This window comes from Pongo pygmaeus, chromosome 9, assembly GCF_028885625.2.
Source record: "Pongo pygmaeus isolate AG05252 chromosome 9, NHGRI_mPonPyg2-v2.0_pri, whole genome shotgun sequence".
In the NCBI taxonomy this organism is placed as follows: Eukaryota; Metazoa; Chordata; class Mammalia; order Primates; family Hominidae; genus Pongo; species Pongo pygmaeus.
In genome coordinates, this window is record NC_072382.2 from 76,837,123 (window position 1) to 76,858,212 (window position 21,090).

The 21,090-nt window shown below is 38.0% G+C and overlaps 1 protein-coding gene and 1 pseudogene across 3 annotated transcripts in view; one reads left to right on the forward strand and one right to left on the reverse strand.

Annotated features, from left to right (window-relative positions):
- UVRAG (UV radiation resistance associated) overlaps positions 1 to 21,090 on the forward strand; it is a 330,142-nt gene that overhangs the window by 83,697 nt on the left and 225,355 nt on the right. For all 3 annotated transcript variants that reach the window (XM_054439837.1, XM_063672095.1, XM_063672094.1), the window contains exon 6: positions 16,351 to 16,436. In XM_054439837.1, coding sequence (XP_054295812.1) covers positions 16,351 to 16,436 — 86 coding nt within the window. The remainder of the gene's footprint in view (positions 1 to 16,350; positions 16,437 to 21,090) is intronic.
- On the reverse strand, positions 15,589 to 16,285 carry LOC129007570 (protein phosphatase 1 regulatory subunit 1A-like; annotated as a pseudogene).

A 21,090-nucleotide genomic window follows, 5' to 3' on the forward strand; every position in this document is an offset into this window, starting at 1 on the left:
AGGATGGTCTTGAACTGCTGGGCTCAAATGATCCTCCTACCTTGGCCTCCCAAAGTGTTGGGATTACAGGTGTGAGCCACCACACCTGGCCAGATACTGCAATCTTAAGTATTTAATAGCAATTCAGACAAAAGAGAAGTTGAATAAGTGATGATTCAAATTTTTATCTTAGTTGTAAAAGTTATTCATGATTTTTTTTCCTGGTAAAAAATGTCAAGCGCCTACTACAAGCCTATTATTAAACTAGGTACTGTGGGATATGAAAGTATAAGACATGGATTCAAAATTTATTTTCTTTGTTGAGGAGATAAGACAGCATATATTCCAGAAGACATCCGGTTTACAAATGAGTTTAGTTTGAAAAATTGTTTTTGGTGTCATTTGTTTGCATCTTGCAGATAATGAAGGTAAGTTGTAGCAGAACCTTAAATAATTTGAAGAGCACTTCAGGAAGAGGTTTTAATGTTTGGTGACTAGTGGGAAGCCAAGAGGAGCTTTGTTACACCTTGAAGTTGGTATGGAGGTTGGTGAATAAGGCTGGGTGACCTGTAGAGATTTCTACATGGATTTTCTAGGTGGGTTTAACTGCTATGATGGTGATTAGGGGAGGATGATAAATAAAAAGCTGTTGAGTCAGTAAGCTGGAAATCTTTCAGGTCCCCATTCAGGATTTTGCCTTTAATGTATACAGGTAAGATTATCTTTCCCTGAATTTCATTTTGGTGACCACTCGTCTTTTGGTGGGACAGCTGACAGCTACTTTTTATGAATGCACAGTCCTAGTCATTAGGAATATGGATATTGGAGTCAGATTGATGTAAGTTTAATTATAGGTACTCCTGACAACTATTACTCCAGTAAATGGAAACTTCTACTCACTAGGCTCTAAATCCTATGATAAGAGGATTTACATCTCTAATACTTACTGTTGTATTAACACTATATCTCTAGCACAGTGCCTGGTATGTAGTAGGCTCTCAATAAAATTTTGTGAATGAAGGTGAATGCTTGCTGTGTTTAGGGCTATCACAGCAATAATTGAGAATAAAAATCTTGAGTAGATGATATTTGTTCTACCCTGGGTTACCTCCAGCCTCAACTTTTGGTATTTATTTTTATGTAACTCATATTGGCATAATTACTCCAACTATTGTGCTATTGATAAGGTGCAAAAGCATTAGACAAGTTGTTATAAGGCTGGAGTGAAATTACTTATAGACAAATCTCTAAAGATTAAAGAGCTATGAAGGTAAGTATATAGATATATAGAGATAAAAGTAAGAATTTCATTTTTCTGACTAGAAGCTACAGCGGTAATATCTTTAGAGTCCAGTAGATGGCAATACTTTCTCACTTTAATGGAAAAAATTAGAGCAGGCATAGAATCCAAGTCAAAAGGAGCAAATCTTTGTGGATGAAAGAACCCCAAGATACTGAAATAGCAACTTGGTGATGAATTTCACAAAAATAACCATATAACTTGATCGTCTCGAGTACATAGGCTGAGATTGAAGATTTAGGTATAAGAAGTTTCAGGATCTGTTTTGAAAGCCTGAACAAATGAAAACTCCTTATTTTATATTTTTCAATTTGTTCTGGTACTGTGTTCCTTAGCAAATCACTTAACTTCTCTTAGTTTTAGGTTCCTCATCTCAAAAGTAAGAAAATCCTAATTAGCTGGATAACACTGCAGGGAATATTAGTTATCTAGCCCAACACTCTTATTTTGTAGATGGAAAAACTGATGTTCAGGGGGCTCCTGATTTATTGAACTTGACATAGCAAGTTAGCTCCATGCTACAGATGATAACTTAGACATAGCTATAATTTATTTTATTTATTATTATTATTATTATTTTTGAGATGGCATCTCATCCTGTCACCCAGGCTGGAGTGCAGTGGCACGATCTCGGCTCAGTGCAACCTCTGCCTCCCGGGTTCAATCAGTTACCCTGCTTCAGCCTCCCGAGTAGCTGAGATTATAGGCACCCACCACCACACCCAGCTAATTTTTGTATTTTTAGTAGAGATGGGGTTTCACCATGTTGTCCAGGCTGGTCTCAAACTCCTGACCTCAAGTGATCTGCCCACCTCGGCTTCCCAAAGTGCTGGGATTACAGGCATGAGCTACCAGCTGCTATAATTTATCTATCTCTATATATCTATATACTTACCTTCATAGCTCTTTAATCTTTTTTTTTTTTTTTTGGACAAGTCTTGCTCTGTCACCCAGGCTGGAGTGCAGTGGCACGATCTTGGCTCACTGCAAGCTCCGCCTCCTGGGTTCAAGCAGTTCTCTGCCTCAGCCTCCCGAGTGGCTGGGATTACAGGGGCCTGCCACCATGCCTGGCTAATTTTTTTGTATTATTAGTAGAGACGGGGTTTCGGCATCTTGCCAGGCTGGTCTTGAACTCCTCACCTCGTGATCCACCCGCCTTGGCCTCCCAAAGTGCTGGGATTACAGGCGTGAGCCACCGTGCCCGGCCCATAGCTCTTTCATGTTTAGAGTTTTGTCTTTAAGTAATTCACTCCAGCCTTATAACAACCTTAGAGGAAGGTAGGGCCAATTTATCATTATTTGCTTAAAAGAAGTTGAGTCACAGAGGGGAAAAGTGACTTCCTTTCATTCCGTGACTTAGTCATTTCTATACAATAAATTGCCCCTTTCTCTTTGCTCCTGAAGCCCTTTTGACATACCTCTATTAGTAGCTCTTGAGTTTATTATAGTTTTTTGAATTGTCTATCTATCTCTCTTTCTAGAAGGTACAAACTGTATTTTAACTTTGTATTTGTAATACCAGGCTGAGTAGCAGGCATCTAATAGGTATATAGTAAGTACTTATGGAATAAAAATGAATGGCCAAGATATTAGGATGAGTTGTGGCAGAACCTGGATCAGAACACATCTCTCCATCTTTATAGACATGCACTTTCTTCATTATACTGTCACCTGTGAAGAGATGATGTGATAGAAGATTTTCATCATTTAATTTTCGTTTGAGGTTTCTTCTATCATTTAATTTCACTGTGATTATATACTGTTAGCGATATTTCCTTTAACTTATAGTGTCTTAGGTGGGCAAGTAGTAGTATTTTCATCTTCAGGATGAAGATGCTGAAACCCAGAGAAGTTAAGAGATTTCCATGTAGTTAACTTTGTAGAACTGAGAAATTAAATAGGTGGTTATTTCCTCTTGCTAGTCATGCTAATGGATACTAACTTGTTTCCAAAGCCTGTCCCACACAGTACGCAAGCAGAACATCATTCAGAAGTAGGGATTAAGTGTCCCAAGTAAAGCCAATATTTTAATAACAGAGAGCTGAATATGGTACATTTCTGCCCAGGTCTTTTAGTACATTATTAAGGAAAAGTTGGAAAAAAAATTATTTGAAAAGTCCATTCCGATGAATATTCTGTTTAGTTTTCCTTTCCCCTGCCTTACAAAATAGAACAAAGAAAGACTGGGAAAATCCTCAGGGACTGTTTATAATAGCTGCTTGCTTTATTATAAAGCATCTAGAGATCTGAGCCCAGATTAAATCCAGGGTAAAATTTTATTTCTGAACTATTTGAGCTGGTGTGATTGTGTACTAACAGTATTATGCTAAGTAAGTATAGAGCTTTTATTTATTTTATTTTTAAATATTTCTCCCATTTCTCTTCTCAGGAATACAGAGCTTTAAAAAAACTACCACTGCCAGTTTTCATTTACTGAGTGCCTGCTATGAGACACTATGTCAGATAGGTTATGTATTTTTATTTAATTTGTGTATAACAGCCCAATGAGGTAGTTCTCCTTCTTTTATGAGTGAAATACCTTAGAAGAAGGCATTAAACTACTGACCCAAGCAAGATGGCATAGGTGGTGAATAGCAGATCCATGATTCGAGCCCAGGTCTCATTCATTTGAAGGCTTGTTTTCTTAACCACTATGCTGTATGGCATCTCCACATTTCTTCTGACTTCATATAGTGTGACAGTGTACCAATTCTCTGCCTTCATATTAACCAGCACAAAGCATAACTAGTTGTGCATTGTGGGAATCAAATGAGAGAGAACACATGCAAACACTTTGAACAGTATCAAAGTGCTTTATTCTACAGACTTTGGGCATTTATTATTGTAGAGTGGGCATGCAGTGCCCATGAGACCATCAACCCACTGAAGTCCACAAAAGTTCCACACATTAGTCACTGTATTTGGCTTCCCTCTGAGTCTTTTTTCCCCCTTTTCTCTTGGATCGAATTAGCTTTTGACAGATGTTTGGAAAATCATCTTATCCTGTAATTCATATTTATAAACCCTGCTGCTGCAGTGTGGTCCCCATTCTCTCTCTTCATTGAAGCCAGAGAATAATCTGGGAAAATGCCATGTTTCCTGTTATGAATTTGGAGGATCTTGTCTTCTTAGAGCAATTTTTGAGCTTTTGAGAACTTTTAATACTGTAAAATTCAAAGCCAAGTATGGTTCTTCATATAGATGTTTTAGATTCTTGAGAAGTAAACAGAAACAGAGCTCGACTTGTTCTCACTAGGGGATTCAGAGAGTTTAAAATTTTGTTTTGTTTAATATTTTGAAAACTTGTTTTCACCATTCTTCTTTAGATTTGTATAGAGGGCATTTTTGAGCCCCCTCACTCCATCCTGTAAATCAATTTCTGTTTCAACTGTTGTACAAAGCTGGGAATCTTCCCTCATTCTCCTTTTTTCTCTCTCCACGAATGCTAGTTAACGTGCTGTCACTGTTGCCTTCTCTTCCTTCTCTCTTCTTTCACGGTTATAGTAATTTGGCCATACATCCTTTCTTCCTATTAGGGTGCATGCTCCTTTAGGGCTGAGGTTATGCCTTACTCAGTTTTAAAGTCTCAGACTTTGCTTACTGAATATTTTTCCATGAGTGAATGAAGTCTACTAGGATCACATTGTTCCCATCTCTGTTTTAAGGTAGACTTTTTGCTTAAGGGATGGCTACTTTAGCAGGGTTACTTTCAGTCCTCATGTCGTGGAGTAGCACTGAAGGACTTAGTCCACTTCATACTTGGAGTGTGTGCCTGTGATTGTGATTATTTTCTGAGTATATTTGAAGTATGAACAAAAACATCTTCATCTCTGTTGATTTAAATTTAAAATCATTAATTTTAGTTTCAGGATCTGTATATCTTTGCTTAATGGCACTATTCTTATTTCTCAGTGCTTCTCACTATTTTAAAGGAGAGGAAAAACATCCTCTGTTGTCTCAAACATTGGGCCAAATTTGAGGGGATGTACTCACTCAGCTCAGGTTAATTGTCTAAGAAGAGGTCTCACCTTTCCTCCTTAACTACTCAGCATCTGGGCTTCGTCAGATCTCAGAGCCAGGGGTGTCTAAGGCTTGATGATGCTTAACAGAGATACGTGCACAGTTTTATTCGGCTTAAACTTGGCTGACGCCTAAAAGTGTTATTAATGTCCAAATGAACATATACACCTAGGAACACAGGCTGTCTATTTATTCATTAGGTAGCTGTAGTCATACAAACAAACACTGTATTTAAAAAAAAGTATACTCATTGCATCTGAAAATGTGCTCAAGTAGTAGGATGAGCCATTGTTTTTTTTTCCCTTGCCCATCAAGATTTCTTATTTTACCTAGGTTAAGTAGAAGAAGACTATTTTCAAAGCTCACTTATGGTTTTATGAATAAATATAGAACACTGGCAAGTCCTGCTGAGGAGAGATTTCCTCCCAGATAAACACCTCCAGTCTAGATTTCCATGTATCTAGACATGTGTCAAATTTGTCTGGATGTTTCAGAGATACATATGCTCTCCATAGCCCAAACTGAGCTCAGTTCCCTTCCCCTCTCACAACACTTCCTCCTGCTGTGTTTCTTAGTGAAGTGAATGGTACCACAATCCACCTACTTTCTCAAGTCAGAACAGAGTTGTCCTGAGTCCCTTCTTCTGTGTTTCAATCACTACCAATGGTGGCTGCTACTTTTTTCCTGGTTCTTAACAGTATAGTCAGATTTATTTTTCTAAAATGATCATATTCTTCCTTTATTCAAATCTTGTCAGCAGTGTTTGCCCTCAATAATTAATGACTTATGAGGTCTTGCTATTCCTTATTTCTAAACACTCCATCCTTAACACTTTCTTAGGCTAAGATTTGTTCACATCAGTTTTAGCTAAGGCCCCATTTCCATAGGAAGGTTTTTCTGTGATATACCTTTTAAGTCCAGTGTGGATAGATCCCTTTTATATGCTTCCGTAGCACCTTGTATTACATTTCCCTCTTCACTGACCCTTATCCTATTATATTCTGATTGCCCATTTGCTTACCTCTCTTACCTGCTACACTGTAAACTGTGCGAGGGCAAGGACAGTGTCTGTTTTCACCTGTTGATCCCTAGTATTTAGCACTGTGTCTGGCATGTAATAATAATCCAGTACATTCTTGTCAAATGAGTGAATGAAGCTTCTGTAGCAGCAGATCATTAGAAATTCTGTTGGAATACACCACTTGGTTGTCATCGGTAGTATAGCTCAGCAGTCCCCAACCTTTTTGGCACCAGGGATCGGTTTTGTGGAAGACAAGTTTTTCCACGGACAGGGAATGGGGACAGTTTCAGGATGAAACTGTTCCACCTCAGATGATCAGGCATTAGTTAGATTTTCATAAGGAACGCACAACCTAGATCCCTTGCATGTATAGTTTACAGTAGGGTTCGAGCTCCCATGAAATCTAATGCCCACGCTGATCTGACAGGAGGGGGAGCTCAGGTGGTGATGCTTGCCCTGGGGGTTGGGAACCCCTGATATAGCTTGTTACTCAAAATTGCAGTTCTTTGTCTTAGTGGTTTCTGACATTTCTGCGTAGATACCTGCCAAATTATTATACTTTAAATGGAGCTCTTCGTTTTTTCTCTCCAAGGTTGCTTTCTCTTCCAGTTTTCCATGTCTTTATTAACTATTTTTTCATTTATCCTGACCTCAAATTTTAGTTAAGTGTTGATTTTTTTTTATTTTATTTTATCCATTCTATTCAGTCAACCACTAGACTCTTCTGAGTTCTTCTTTGAAATAGTTCTGGTATCTGTGGCTACTTTTCCCTCTCCATTGCCATAATCCAAGCTCAGATCAACATTCCCAAAGGGCTGGGTCACTGCAGTAGTTTCCTGGCAGGCCTATGGACTCTAGTCTCTTTGTATCCACTCTGTCTTACTGCTGCCTGATTAATCTTGCTAAAGGACGCTTTCGTTTTTTATTCCTTTGCTTAAAGATTGTATGGAGTAAATTTTTATTGTCTGCTAGATGTGTCCAACTCTCTGGTCTGATTGCTTTCTCTCCATCAGCCCAAATTCAGTCAGTTGTATAGTACTTTGGGTTCTGTCTCCGCTTTTTATCTCTCTTCTCCCTTCTCTTCCTCCCCACCTTCCTTCTCCCCCCGCATCTTCCTCCTCCTCCTCCCCACCTTCCTCCTCCTCCTCTCTCTTTTTCCGTTTCTGTTGTTTTTTATTACCATTGCCACTGATGGATTTTGAACCCTCATTGTGTCTAATATGTATGGATTTTTATAGTGGCCTCCTATCGGGTAGTTGGACAGTCTTCCTCCAATTTATGAGGTTTGTCAATACCAGAGTAACCTTCCTTAAATGTAGCTCTGATTATAACCTAAACTGTTAGAAACCTTCCATGAGTTCTTACTGCCCATAGGTTGTCTTTACATTTTAGCATGGTATTCAAGACTTGCTGTGTTCTGGCCCTCCTTACCTACTTATTCAGCTATGTCTCCCACTACTTCCCTCTCCAGGGATCCAAATAATTTCCACGTCACTGAAGCTAAACGAATTGGACTACTATTTAATTTTCTCTGAATGTAGCTTGTGTTTTCCTGCTGTCATGCTTTGGCTAAAGGTGTTCAGTCTGTGTGGGACTTTCCTTCACTGCCATTCAGCTTCTCAGTACTACTTAATCCATCCCAAATACTGCCACCCCTGCAGTCTTTGATGTTCCTGTTCTAGTAGATGGAATCTTTACTGCAGCAGAACTCCTGTAGCTTTTTAAAAAGCCTTTCTTATGGCACTCTTGCATTATTTGATTCACTTGGAACCTTCACTGGGTTGTGTACTCTGCGATGACAGTAGTAATAATTGCCTAACACCATCTATGTACTCTGTGTTCAGTAAACACTGAAAGGAATAAGTATATGTATAATGCTATTTGCTTCCTAATCAGTTATCCTACTAACTGCGTTATTTCTGTATACATTTTGTAGTTTTAATGAAGTTAAGGACAGTCTTGTGTTGTTGCAGCTAAAAACTCTCAAAATATATGGTAACATGTTTTAAAACATGACTCATCCAATGAACTAGTACAGGGATAAGCAAACTGTAGTCCAGCACATAATTATGTATAGCTTGCGACTAAGAATGATTTTACATTTTTAAAGAATTTTAAAGAAAAAAATATGTGACAGAAATGACATGTGGCCTGCAAAGCCTAAAACATTTACTATGTGGCCCTTTATGGAAAAAGTTTGCTGACCACTCATCTAGAAATACACCTGACTTGCCTGGAATTACTCCTGCTCATTGGATATGTTAAATTATCTATTTCCCTGAGCAGTTTAGTAGGCACTCACCCAGACTTGTTACTATTCCGTTCCTTGAAGAATTGTTAGGCCCGACTTCAGAAGAATTTTGAGTGACATGTAAATCTCTTCTGGGCTCTTTGGCACTTGGCAGTATCTCACACAGATAACCAGATACAAATGAGCCGTTTCTTTCCATTATAATCCTTCATCAGAAGTCTGTTGGGATCGAACATCTGGTGAAGTTAGATGTCATTCAGAACAAGGCTCTTAGCATATTTCAAGAATGTTAATTGCTAAGTGATGGCTGAAACAGGAGGGCTTAATAATGTCCTTAAATTGCCTTAAATGTACATGGACTCAGAATTTTTAGAATTGGAAAAGGTCTTAGAGATCATCAAGTATAGCCTGGTTCTTAAGAACATGGGCTGTGGAGCCAGACTGCATGGCTCTTCTCTTTAATCCTCTTTGTGTCTCAGTTTCCACACCTTTAAAGTGGGGATATTAATAGCACCTATTTCACAGGGGTTTGTGAGTATTAAATGTGTTAATATTTAACATATTAACAGTTAGCTAACGTTGACATGTAAAATACAATATTGCCTGCCACACTGTAAATGCATGTAAACATTACTGTTTATATTGCTGTTATTTTTTATTACTGTTTTTATTAGTAGTAGTTGCATCTCATTTTATAATTAAAGAAACTGAGGCCTAGGAGAGTTAAATTATTTTCCTCACTTATGCGATAGGCAGAGTAGATTAAAACCCAGGATTCCAGCTTTCAGTTGAATGTTCTTTCCCTGTTATAAAGTGTGGCTTTTAGTTGTATGTTGGTGGGTGTGGATAAATTTTTTATAGTAAGAAAAAATATTTGGCAGCTTTTTCCGTAAAATAAGAAAAGCTAAGTAGAACATCATTAATCATTTCTCCTGAGAATCTTAAATCTACTTCTCAAGTCTTCTATTATTTGGATTTTGTTGCTGATGTATAAGACTGTCTCCTCTCTCCTCTTTTTCCTCATCTGCCCTTAAAATGTATAGATTATTTCTTAGCATCCATTTTTTTAAAATTGAGGTGAAATTAATGTAACATAAATTAACTGTTTTGAAGTGTGCAATTCAGTGGCTCTGGGTACATTCACAGTGTTGTGTACCACCATCTCTGTCAAGTTGCAAAACATTTTCATAATCCCCAAATTAAACTTTGTACCTATGAAGTGCTCACTTTCTATTTTGCTGTCCTCCAAACCCCTGGCAAACACCAGTTTGCTTTCCATCTCTATGGATTTACCTGTTTTGGGTATTTCATACAAATTGAATTATATAGTATGTGACCTTTTGTTCTGGCTTTTTTTCACTTAGTGTAATGTTTTGGTGTTGCATCTACATGTAGGAAGGAATGTACTTCATTCGTTTTTAGGGCTGAGTAATATTCTATTACATGTGTACACACACACAGACACACACACACATTTTATCTGTTCATATCTGTTGATAGACATTAGTGTTGTTTCTCTTTTTTTGGCTGTTGTGAATAGTGCTGCTGTGAACATTTGTGTACAACTGTTTGAGTGCCTGTTTTCAGTCTTTTGGGTATGTACCTAGGAGTGAAATTGCTGGGTCATATTATAATTCTATGATTACCTTTTTGAGGAACTGCTAAACTTTTTTTACAGTGGCTGACCAATACATTCCTAATACCAATATGTGAGGGTTCTCATTTCTCCACATCCTCACTAACACTTATCTTCTGTTTGTTTGTTATGCTATTTGTATATCCTTATTTGGAGAAATGTCTCTTGCAGTTCTTTGCCCATTTTAAAATTGAGTTGTCTTTTTGCTGTTGAATGTATGAGTTCTTTATATCATCTGGAAATTAGACCTCTATCAGATATACAATTTGCAAATATTTTCTCCCATTCTGTTGGGTTGTTTTTCTACTTACTTGATAGTGTCCTTTGATGCACAAAAGTTTTTGATTTTAATGAAGTATAATTTACTGATTTTTTTTGTACTAATGCTTTTTATATCATATCTAAGAATAGACTGGTAAATCCAAAGTTATATAGATTTACCCCTGTGTTTTCTTCTAATAGTTTTATAGTTTTTTTTTTAGCTTTATAGTGGGTTTTGTTTGTTTGTTTGTTTGTTTTTTTGGAGATAGGGTCTCACTTTGTCACCCAGGCTGGAGTGCAGTGGTGTGATCTCAGTTCACTTCAACCTCTGCCTCCTGGGTTCAAGTGATTCTCTTGCCTCCAACCTCCCGAGTAGCTGGGATTACAAGCGCGTGCCATCACGCCTGGCTAATTTTTGTATTTTTAGTAGAGACCGGGTTTTACCATATTAGCTAGGCTGGTCTCGAACTCCTGACCTCAAGTGATCTGCCCACCTCAGCCTCTCAAAGTGCTGGGATTACAGGCACGAGCCACCGTGCCTGGCCGGCTTTATGGTTTTACAGTTAAGTCTTTGATTCATTTTGAGGTAATTTAAAAATATGGTATTAAGGACAGGTCCAACTTCATTCTTTTACAAGTGGCCAGCCAGTTTTTTTTAGCACCATTTGATGAAAAGACTTATTTCCCCATTGAGTAGTCTATGAACCTTTGTTGAAAATCAGTTGATCATAGATGCATCGATTTATTTCTGGATTCTCACTTCTATTTTGTTGATTTATATGTCTGTCCTTATGCCAGTATTATCCTGTTTTGACTATTGTTGCTTGGTATTAAGTTGAAATTGGGATGTGCGAATCTTCTAACTTTGTTCTCTTCAATATAATTTTGGCTATTGACTCCTTGCAATTCCGTATGAATTTGAGAATTGGCTTTTCCATTTCTGTAAACAAGGCTGCTGGAATTTTGATAGAGATAGCATTGAATATCTAGATTGCTTTGGGTATTGTTCCTATGTTGATAATATTAAGTCTTTAAATCCATGAACATGGGGTGCCATTTTATTTATTTTGGTCCAGTTTGGAATACACTGTATTTATTTTCTTGCCTGATTGTTCTGGCTAGAACTTAGAGTACAAATGTTGAGTAGAAGTGGTGAGAGCAATCACCTTGTCTTTCTTGTTTTTGATATTGGGGGAAGATTTTGAGTCTTTCACCATTGAGTATGGTGTTAGCTGTGGGTTTTTTGTAGATGCCCTTTATCAGGTCTGGGAAATTCCTTTCTAATCCAAGTTTGTTGATTTTTTTTTTTTTAATCATGGAAATGTGCTGAATTTTGTCAAATGCATTTTCTGCATCAACTGAGATGACTATGTGTGTTGTGGTGTATTACAGTGATCCTTCCTTCCTTCTTTCTATACTTTCTCTTTTTGACAGAGTCTTGCTCTGTCACTTAGCCTGGAATGCAGTGGCACAATCATGGCTCACTGTACCCTCAAACTCCTGGGCTCAAGTGATCCTCCCACCTCAGCCTCCTGAGTAGCTGGAACTGCGGGCATGCATCACCATGCCCAGCCAATTTCTTTATTTAAAAAAAATTTTTTTTAGAAATGGTGTCTCACTATATTGCCCAGGCTGGTCTCTAACTCCTGGGCTCTAGTGATCCGCCTGTCTGTACCTCCCAAAGTGCTGGTATTACAAGTGCCCAGCCTGATTGATTTTCATGTATCGAAACTCCCTTGCATACCCTGTATGAATTTCAGCTGTTCATGGTGTATAATCTTTAAATTTTTTTTTTTGTGGTAAATTACAAATACACAAAATTTACTGTCTTAACCATTTTAAGTACGCAGTTCAGTGGCATTAGGTACATTCACACTGTTGTGCAACCATTGCCACCATCCATGTATTTCATCTTGCAAAACTTTTCACCTTGCAAAACTTTTCACCTTGCAAAACTGAAACTCTCTATTAAACAATAATTCCTCATTCTCCCCTCTCCCCTGGTCCCTGCCAGTTACCGTTCGACTTTCTGTTTCTATGATTTTGACTACTCTAGGTACCTCATATGAATGAATGAATGAATGTTTTTCCTTTGATTGGCTTATTTCACTTAATATAATGTCCTCAAGCTTCATCAGTGTTTTAGCATGTGTCAGAATTTCCTTCGTTTTTAATGGTGAATAATATTTCCTTGTATGAATATACCATATTTTGTTTATCCATCACCTATCTGTGGACACTTGGGTTGCTTCCATCCCTTGGCTATTGTAAATAATGCTGCTATGAATATGGATATACAAATGGCACTTCCCATTCTTGCTTTCACTTTTTTGGGGTATATACCCAGAAACAGTTGCCAGGTTGTGGGCTGTAATTCTTTTAATATGCCACTAGATCACTTTTAGTAGTATTTTGTTGAAGATTTTTATATCTGTATTTATAAAGGATATTGGTCTATAGTTTTCTTGTGACATTTTGTCTGGCTTTGGTATCAGCATAGTATTGGTCTCATAGAATAACTTAAGAAGTGTTTCCTTGCTTTTGTGTTTTTTGAAGAGTTTGAGAAGGATTGGTGTTAAATAATTGGTTGAATTCACCAGTCAAATAATCTGGTTCTGGGCTTTTGTTTTTTTTTTTTTTTGTCTTGCGGGAGTTTTGTGATTACAACTTCTGTCTACCTCTTTATCTGCTATAGGTCTGTTCAGATTTTCTGTTTCTTCTTGAGTCATTTTTGGTAGTTTCTGTTTCTTCTTGAGTCATTTTGGTAGAGTCATTTTGGTAGTTTGGTAGTTTATATCATTTTGTCTATGTTATCTGATTTGCTGGAATACAATTAATTGTTCATTGTATTCTTTTATAAGCCTTCTTATTTCTGTAAGATTGGTAATAACGTTCCCACTTCTTTACTGATTTTAGTGATTTGAGTCTTCTTTCCTTTCCCTTTGGTTAGTTTACCTTAAGATTTGTCAATGAGCCAGGTGCAGTGGCTCATGCCTGTAATCCCAGCACTTCGGGAGGCCAAGGTAGGAGGATAGCTTGAGTCCAGAAGTTAAAGAGCAAGCAGCCTTGGCAACGTAATAAGACACCCTTCTCTATAAAAAATAAAAATTAGCTGGGCGTGGTGGTGCATGCCTGTAATCCCAGCTAATTGGGAGGCTGAGGTGGGAGGATGTCACGAACCCAGGAGTTCAAGGTCAGTCTGGGAAACATGGAGAAACCCCATCTCTACAAAAAAAAAATACAAAAATTAACCAGGCATGGTGGTGCATGCCTGTAATTCCAGCTATTCAGGGGGCTGAGGCAGGAGGATGGCTTCAGCCCAGGAGGTTGAGGCTGCAGTGAACTGTGATCGCGCCACTACTCTCCAGCCTGGGTAACAGAATCAGAACTTGTTTTAAAAAAAAAAGATTTGTCAATGTTGATCTTTTTAAAAAACAAGCTTCTCTAGTTTGAATTAATACCAACTTAGTTTTAATGCCGTAAAAAGCTTTGCTTCTATATAGCTCTCTTCTCCTACCTTTGTGTCAATTGTTTTCACAGATTGCATCTTTATAATGGTGTGCCCATCAAGATAGATTTATAAGGATTGTTTCATGTATTTGTCTAGTTGATTGTTTTTTAAATGGTAGATCAACTAGACATTCTTAGGCTACATCCAGTTAATAATATGTCTTTTTTAATCTTTATAATATATTGCTGGTTCAATTTGCTGATATTTCGCTAAGGATTTTTGTGTTTCTGTTCGTGAGGGATACTGGTGTATCATTTCCTTTGTGTGTGTGTGTTGTCTCTGTCTAGTTTTGGCATCAGTAATGCTAGTTTTATAAGTTGGAAATTGTTCCCTTCTCCGCTTTCTGAAGGAGTTTGTGTAAAGTGGATATTCTTTCTTTCTTAAATGTTTGATGAAATTCATCAGTGAGACCATTTGGACAGGATTTGTGTGTGTGTAGGAAGATTTTCAATTGCTTATTCACTAAAAAAGTAGATATGGGGCTATTTAGATCTTTCATAGTATGTCTGTTTGGGCACTTTTGTGTTTCTTTTCAAGGAGCTTGTCTAAATAAGTTGTCACAGTTATTAGCATAAAGTTGTTAATAATATTCTCCTAATATCCTTTTAATGTCTGTAGTGACATAACTTTTAATGATTCTACTAGCATTATAACAAACATGTATATGGTGCTTATTAAATACCTTTCATTTTACAGATATTAACTTTTAATTCCCGCAATTTGTGAGGCAGTTACTGTTATCATCTCCATATTACAGATGAAGAAACCAAGGTTAAACTAAGAGCACTCTGGTTCCTTGCTTAAGATTATATATCTGTTGTATTGAAGGCTTGAATTGGACTCCTGGTGGGTCCAGAGTCTTTTTTTCTAAATTACTGTGTACTCTCCCCACCATCCCCCCGCCCTTTTTTTTTTTTTTAAGAAACATGACTGTTCCTTTTTATCTTATTATTATTATTTTTTTGACAGCGTCTTGCTGTGTCACCCAGGCTGGAGTGCAGTGGTGTGACCACCAGATTGGTTCACCTTGCCCTCTGCCTGGACAGAGCCAATTTATCAAGACAGGGGAATTGCAATAGGGAAAGAGTAATTCATGTAGAGTCAGCTGTGCAGGAGACCGGAGTTTTATCACTACTCAAATCAGTCTCCTCTGCCTTTCTTAAGAAAATGACAGAACAGATACCTATTCTGTTCTTCTGGAATTGTCCTATATTCTTTTTAAAAAGTATCCTTGCTCCTTTGTACCACAGAGTAGAAATATTTGTTTCTGGTGTTCCTAATCAGAACTTGGAATGCCCTTTTCACCATAAAAACATTACATATGATGGCTAGGCATAGTTGAAATATTATTGTTAATACTCTTTTTGAGTCACATAATATGTTAAAATGACTTCTGGAGCTTCCTTGGGAGGTTCACCACAATTTATAACGTGAAACATTGTTTCCGTGGGAAACTGTGAGAAGAAATGTATTTTATTTTTTTGATTTAACACCAAATTTATCACTTTTTTAAAACAAGAGATTTTCCCCAAAAGTGAAGAAATAAGAAACAAATCCAGTGTTCATGTATTCCCAAACTGCAGCCTTGATTCCAGGATACCTCCTTCTCTCAAACCGAGCTGGCTTCCTGGGAATCCAGTGGTGGTACATGGATCGAGGGTTGCTTTGTGCTGCATTTTTTACTACCTCTCTCCTGAGTTGTGGGGATAGATTCTGCAGGCTCTTGTGCTGGCCCAAAGGTGCCCAGCCTTGACTCCACTTCCGTGTCTGTGATCCCGGGTGGGCAGGTTTCCTGGGTCCCTGTGCTCTCAGCAGCTTTCTCAGGCGCCTCTCCTTGCTGCTGTTGCCCCAGGTGATGTTCAGCCATCATCTGGAGCTCTCTCGTTGTGGGTGTGATCCTTGTCATCTTCTGTCGCTGTGGAGACATTACCAAAGTGGGTCGAGGATCCGTGTTCATCTCTCTCTGGGGATGACTGGTCAGCACAAGGGTGGCAGCATTGGGCGACATGTCCAAATCTGCTCTGCCCCCTCGGGGTCTGGGGGCTGTTGTCTTGCTCCATGGCTGGGGTGGCACCTTCTGGGCTGGCACTGTGGTCGGAGGGAAGGCCGCGGGACTCGGGGCTGGGCTGGGCTGGGCACGCTCCTTTTCCACCCTTGTCAGATCCCCCTGCCAAAATTTATTTTACATTCCCTCACCTGAAAGGTTAGACTTCTGTTACATGGCAGATATACTTTACTTTTTGGAATCTCTAAAATTTTAGATTTACTCAGTTGTTAATATGTCATATTTTTAAAAAGACAAGCATGATTAATTTGTGCATATATTTTATTTTGTTTGGTTTTGATTAATTTGTTGATTAATGTCTTTCAGGGTTATTCAAATGCTCAGAAGACTATTCTTCTGCAGGTGGATCAGAACTGTGTTCGCAATTCTTACGATGTCTTCTCTTTGCTACGGTAAGAAACTTCTTAGATTGCCCTGAATTCTAAAGAATCTTTCTCATTTTGAGTTTGTGACATTTCAATGTGAGAAAATTAACAGAAGCTTTAGAGGCTGTTATTCAAGCTTAGCATTTTTTAGTGGAAGCGTCATAAATTTTGTAGCTACAGTGATTTAAATTTATCTATTTTACAAAGTCTTTGGAAAGCCATTTCCTTTCTCTGGACAGTGGGAGAGAATATTTGGAAGCCAGTGATCTGAAAACAGACATGAACTGTTTTCTGGTCTTCTGTACCCTACAGAACAGCAATCAGAGTTGCAAAAGTTAGACTTATCAAAGTCTTAACAACTGCAGCATCACTCGGAAAGCCCTTCAACAGCCCCAAACGTGGCTTTGAGTTTTGACCTGTTCTTTGTCTTAAAAGAATTATGTTTGGCAAGCCAAAAAAGCTTTGCATGTATCTAATGCTCAGAGGCTTAAAGGCCTCAGCTCTATATTTTCATAATGTCTGGGCTTAATTTTGAAAGATTTTAAAATCTGGCTTTAATTTTAAATGTGATAGATCATCAAGGATATTTTTCCAGGGAGCAAGCCACCAAAATAAATGCAATTCCAAATAAAGTTAACAGCAACACTCAACCAATGTTCACCCTACTCAGACAGATTGTTCATTGAAATTTGATTTTGACAGTATTTTCTAATGTTTACATGACACGTAATACATTTCAGAACATTAGACATCCTCTATATATGTACTTGAGGAAGAATCCAGAAGGATGCTCGGAAAAGTGGTTATTTTAGAAAGTTTACAAAATTGGCCTTTCGTTTGTGAAACTTGAATCTTATTACACATGATATAGAGTTTGGTCACATGGACTGTGTCCATTAATCTTAAGAAACATGATTTTGACTAAAGTAACCATATACATTTTCTGAGTTTTGGTTCTTGCTTGAGAGATGCCTACACCTTGACTGCTTAGGATATGTAGCAGAACACACAGGGTTTAGAAATTAGAGGGTGGAGATATTAGGATGTGTCAAAACATAAACATATTTTAATGCCTGTTCGGTTTGAGACACACGAAGTTTTAAGTATTGAAAAGAAGAAAGTCCAGAAATTATTTGAAATGTGAGTAAGCCACTAATATTTCTTGATCTCAGTTTTCCTTAGTAAGTAAAATGAGTTGTAGGGTACAATTATTTTAAAGATATGTTCTAAATGTGAGATTGTGTGACCTTACTAGAGAAAACAGTAGAATTAAAAGAAAAAATACTAAGTCAGGAAGAAGAGGATTTGGGGTAGTGTAGTATCATAGATGCTGAAAGAGGATAGTTTCCAGGAGTAGCGAACACTGTGATAATGTAGGAGAGCAGGAACTGAAGAAAGACTGTTGCATCTTGTGAAGCAGTGTGGTATCATGGAGGATGCTTTGATTAATCCTACCCTGCCTTTATCTTTGATTTATCCTAATTCATTTAACCTCTGATGCTTCTAAAAAGTGGAAGCAGTGATGTTACAAATTTGTGTAATTTACAAGCATTTTCACATTTTTTATCTTATTCTCTTAGAAGTCTTTCACACATCAGGGATGATAGATAGCCCTTGTCTTGATTGTAGAAGCTGAGGCCAAGAGGCGTTAAATGTTTTATCTATCCGAGGGCACACAGCAAGTAAGAGCCAGACTGGAGGATGCTTTGAAGGTTTTCTGACAAGCATGTTTTTGTAGATCCTTTTAATAGTCTCACCTTCCTAAACTGGTGGTTACAAGGTACACATGGCATAATGACTGTGGACATTCCTTGGAAAACACAATGCCCTACATAAATGCAAAGTCATCAGGCTAATTTAGTAGTTGCTTAGTTATTGAACATTGATCTTGCAATGATTTGGCTCTTGGGGAGTTCATATCTAGAGTATTTTTCAGACTCTTCAGATGTGTCAGTAATTTGAACTGCCTTATTAACAGTGGTCTCCTCATGCCTATTGTACAATTCATGCCTAGCTAATAACACAGATATACTTTTCCTAAACCAGATCAAGTGTCTATTTATCAACCAAATTTACTGAACCAGGGAGTTGTTCTGGAATTGGAAACTTTAAATTGCACTTATCAAAGTTGATGAGTCAGATGGGACTTTGGTGATAGTTCTCTCAGACATTAGTAAAGAGTTCCCATCATCTGCTCTATTAACTGATCCTCTTTTCCCATAGTGTTTGCCATGATATATGTGAAGTGCTTTTTAGGAATCTTAATTGTGTGCCTATTGCATTAAACTCTAGCTCATGGTTTCCTCTCTAACATTGTCCTTGGCTGGAGTCATTTTAAAAAATATATCTTTTCTTTTCCTGATGCTTTCTTGGTTTATAAAATTGCTGCTACTTGATCCGTAATTTTGTGTGAAAACACACAGTCTAAATTCTTTAATGCCACTTAACTCTATAAAATTCTGCCTGCTGTTTAGTCATGATTAGAACCCTGGTCTCCTGATTCTGTTTTTTTTTTGAGACGGAGTTTCGCTCTGTCGCCCAGGCTGGAGTGCAGTGGCCCGACCTTGGCTCACTTCTGCCTTCATCTCCCAGGTTCAAGTGATTCTCCTGCCTCAGCCTCCCTAGTAGCTGGGATTACAGGTATGCACCACCACACCCAGCTAATTTTTGTATTTTTAGTAGAGACGGGGTTTCACCATGTCGGTCAGGCTGGTCTCGAACTCCTGACCTCAAATGATCCACCTGCCTTGGCCTCCCAAAGTGCTGGGATTACAGGCCACTGTGCGTGGCCCCGATTCTGTTTTTTGAGAGTATATTCTAGTTAATTAAGTTTCACTGTACTGTTGGGCCACTAGGATACATCTGTTCCCTCTCCTTTTTGTGTGGGAGTGTCACTCTTGACTAAGGCAAGGACTTTGGAGCACCTAAAACCAGGTGCTCCTTCAGGCCGGGTGGGGTGGCTCATGCCTGTAATCCCAGCACTTTGAGAGGCCAAGGCGGGCAGATTGCCTGAGGTCAGGAGTTTGAGACCAGCCTGGTCAACATGGTGAAACCTCATCTCTACTAAAACAAAAATTAACCAGGCATGGTGACACACGCCTGTAGTCCCAGCTGCTCAGGAGGCTGAGGCAGGAGATGAGTTTCAACCCGGGAGGTGGAGGTTGCAGTGAGCCAAGATTGTGCCACTGCACTCCAGCCTGGGTGACAGAGTAAGACCCCACTGCAGAGAGAAAAAAAAAAGAAAAAAAGAAAAAAGCTCCTTCAGATGGATGGGTTGTACTGTTTTATAGAAAAACGATGACTTGAGACCTTATTCAGATACTTTGACCCATAGTTAAGAATTTAGGCTAATTTCAGTGTTGCCAAAGATTAGCAGTTCTTTCCAAATTTACATTTAATGTGGGATAGTAATTGAACTATTCCTTCTTAACTCTTGGAAATCTCTGGATTAAGGGTTTGTTTTCAGGTAAAAGTAGACATTTAATTAAGAGCCAGTTTACTCATTGTTATATTTGATATTTTAGGGTGTTCACCACAAGGTGTCAATGTTATTCCTTAACTGGCATTTGAAATTTTATTTATTTTACAATTTTGGGGTGAGAAAAGTAGGGGACTAAAATGGAATATAAAGCAACGTTGTAAATTATAAATAAGCATTCATTTTTAGGAGTTAACTAAAAAAATCTCTTAGTATGATTCCTTCTAGGTTAAGGAATACAGGCGTAGTAGATAGCTTTCTAATAGGCTTATTAGGTACCTTTCTCCTTTTGGTTTTGTTTTTTTAAAGTTCTGTTGATAGGGAATTATTGAAAGATTATAAAGAGAGGAGAAGTAAATTACATAGTCAGGTTTGCAATTTAGAATTCTAACCATGGTATCAGTGTGGAGTAGACCTGAGGGATGAGCCTGGAAGCAATGTTTTCTGTCTAATCTTATCTGTTCTCTGACTGAGAGATTATTTTTAGTATTAAAAACTCATTTTTTGGTTGTTTTTTCTTTTATACTGTTTCAAAGAGGTAACTCTGTTATAGTAAGAAAAGTAATAATTCTGTTTTTTTCTAGTATAGTTTTTATTGTTTTTTTCCTCTTCTCCTTTAGAAATATCCTGCTTTTGCCAGTTTAATAAGTGGAAGTATGGTGGAAAAATAAAGGGCTTTGGTCCTTTACCTAAATTCCAGTCCTAAAACTGCCATGTGTAAGGTAGACTGGATGCAAGACTTTGAGCAAGTAACGTCAACTTTTTGTATACCTTAGTCTGCTTTTGTAAAATGGGGCTAATATTTGTCTCTTCTATTAGGAATATTGTTAGAATTAAATAAGGTAAAATATTTGAAAGATCTTAGGGTAGTTACTGGCATATAGTAGACATTTAATAAGGGTTAGTTTTCTTCTTCCTCTTTACTTACCCTGTCTTGGATATAGCTTTCTCCTCTAAGCCAGTATTCTTCTTCCTTGTTACCACTAGCTTTTCCACTTTTCAGCATAATTTCCCTTTCTCTCCCCACCATTCTAGTGTTTTCCATATCTGCTTTTATATCTGCATGATGGATTCTTCTTTTTCACTGCCCAGAAAAGTCAATGCATTGAGAACAGGTTTTGCAGCAAAGAAAGAGCTTAATTATTACCGGTTCAGCCAAATGGAAGGATGGGAGATAATTCTCAGATCCGCTTCCTCAGAATT